The sequence below is a fragment of the Mastomys coucha genome, chromosome X (genome assembly GCF_008632895.1).
Source record: "Mastomys coucha isolate ucsf_1 chromosome X, UCSF_Mcou_1, whole genome shotgun sequence".
Lineage (NCBI taxonomy): Eukaryota > Metazoa > Chordata > Mammalia > Rodentia > Muridae > Mastomys > Mastomys coucha.
The window spans coordinates 43,024,421-43,026,687 of record NC_045030.1 but is presented as its reverse complement, the minus strand read 5'-3'; the positions used below and the strand labels follow the sequence as shown (position 1 = coordinate 43,026,687).

General features: G+C 43.7%; 1 protein-coding gene across 1 annotated transcript; it reads right to left on the bottom strand.

Annotated features, from left to right (window-relative positions):
* Window positions 1-203: 203 nt before the first annotated feature.
* On the bottom strand, window positions 204-2,018 carry LOC116092172 (testis-expressed protein 13C-1-like). Its single transcript, XM_031373522.1, has 2 exons — window positions 1,317-2,018; window positions 204-341 (listed from the first exon to the last, which is right to left on the bottom strand). The coding sequence occupies exons 1-2, from the start codon at window positions 1,924-1,926 to the stop codon at window positions 292-294; spliced, it is 660 nt and encodes a 219-aa protein (XP_031229382.1). The 5' UTR covers window positions 1,927-2,018; the 3' UTR covers window positions 204-291.
* Between the last annotated feature and the right edge of the window lie 249 nt (window positions 2,019-2,267).

The window sequence follows — 2,267 nt, the reverse complement described above, 5'->3', positions numbered from 1 at the left end:
ATAACATACTTGTAGTTTCTATCATATGTCAATTTATCAGTAACCATTCAGTGGACTAATGAGTGCAATTCAATGAACTTGTGATGTTCTCTAAAATTTTACATTGGCCTGTAAATCCCTTTGAACTCCTCAATGTCAATGGATTAAGTTATAACAAAATCTGTATGCTTTTCTCCCCTAAAATATGTACCCAGACATCTCAATTCCTTCACATTTTTTTTTTTTTGTAGCAGCAACTAGCTGAGATTTTACTGAGGCGGAGATTGGTTTTGAAAGTCATTTCACGAAGATTCACACACTGGAAGCTGGGAATTCTTCAGCCCCACGCAAAGTATCTAGAACTTAGAGACACAAAAAATAGCACTGGTAAATGTTATAAAAACAAATCAAAGAATCACTACAGTAAAGCAGTAGCATTCTCAAAGAAAAAGCAATGTATCCAGAACATACTGCACCTTACATTTTAAAAGCCCTACCGAAGATCTGAGGTTATGCAAGAAAGGAAGTTAAGGAGAATACAGAAAAAATAAAAGAGAATGTTCCATAACATCAGCCTCATTCGTGTTTTAAATAATGAATAGCAGTCAACTACTGTCCAGTTGTAAATGTACCTGCAACTGGAAATGTTTTCCTTTTAAAGATAAAGTGACATATTCAGTAGAATTTCATCCTTTTCAAAACCAATGCAAATTATATACATATCCACAAATATAATTGAATCTGTAGAAAGATATCCATATGTGCAATTAGATTTACTGTGTTAGTTGCAGATTAAGGATATAGCTCAGTGGTGATGCACTGTCCTAGCATTCTCAAGGCCTTGGGTTAGATCCCCTAGCACAGCAAAGCCCAGAGGTTATTGCTTGGTAGTAGAATAGTGAAAAGTTTTTACTTGAGTTTTCAAACATTCTATGATGTAAATAAAAGAAAAGCATAGACAAGGGGCCCTGAGAAATGATTTTATCCTTCCCTAAATTCAGTGAGAAGCATGTTTGGGGTTAAAGCTTCCATGCTCCTTGTAGAAGCCGGGGGAGGGGGGATTGGAGAGGGGGGCTTCAAGGGGGGAGGGGGAAATGGGGAAAGGGGATAACATTTGAAATACAAATAAAGAAAATATCCCTGGTTATGTCTAGATTTGGGTTTGTCCATGAATTTGGTTCCTCAGGCATGGGCAAGAGAGCTACTGGATAGATATCCACCTTAACCTTCTGAGAATACTCTAGATGGGGGAGGGGATGCCATTGGGAATGACATAGAGAACACTGATAGAGGGGGCTGTGGGGCCTCAGCTCAAGGACTAGGGGATCTCGGCCTACCTGTTATTGATGCCATCTGGTCTTTCTTCGGGGGCACTGCACACTGCCCATTCTGCAAGCCTGTGTCAAGAGTCCCTCTATTTTCTTTGACAGTTAGAGGCCTTGGTGGAGTACCTGGATAATCAGCATCTTGTGACTCAGCAAGGAGTTGCTGTGACAGCTCGAACTCAATTAGCTTTCTGTGCAACATATCACGCTCAAACTTCACTTGCTTCAGGTTGTCTTTTGCACTGCGAAGCTCAGAGACCACTTCATCACGTTCCTCACGCAACCGTTGCAGGTCGGTGGCCAAAGTCCAGGTAGCTGTCTCATGCTCTTCTACCTGATCTTGCAGCTGCTGAATGCGTTGTAACTGCTTTTCTCGTTGCCTCACAGCCACCCTCACTCCCAGGGCCAGAGCACTCCAGGCACAGGCCTTCTTGAAGGAACGCGGTACCTGGGTATCAGCCACGACAGACTTCAGGCCATCTTCTATATCCTTCCAGGGCCTTGAACGGAAGGTCAGGTAGAAGCCAGGGCCACCACCGTTCCTTGTCACCTCTTCATTGATGAACAGAACCACTTTGTAGTGGCGGAAACCACTCTTGGGGTCATCAATGTCCACGGCCATAGTCAAACCTGCTCTAAGTAGTGGAATGCAATGGGCTCACTCGTCCAGTCCTGGGTCCTAGCGCCTCCCTCCTTCTTCCCCACCGCCTTACACTGAAGTCACTGGGCCACTCACACCAACTCTTCCCACGCAAGAGATTAACATGCCACGTCATAGACATGGGCTGTGAGACCTGCAGCATGGCCTGCTTGGACCAAAATACAGAGGAAGAGATATTTCTTGTTTGTCTGGCAAGTTGAGTGTCTGATCTTTAAAGTACACCATGATAGTACAACTATCCTGGGAATAGCAGTCAGTCCCTAAGTTTCCCGAGAATTTCTGAAAGGTAGCAAGCACCCTAT

Coding starts and splice junctions, on each gene's coding strand:
- LOC116092172 (XM_031373522.1), bottom strand. CDS start 1,926: ATGGCCGTGGACATTGATGACCCCAAGAGTGGTTTCCGCCACTACAAA. Junction 342..1,316: donor CCAGATGGCATCAATAACAG/GTAGGCCGAGAT, acceptor TGTGTCTCTAAG/TTCTAGATACTTTGCGTGGG.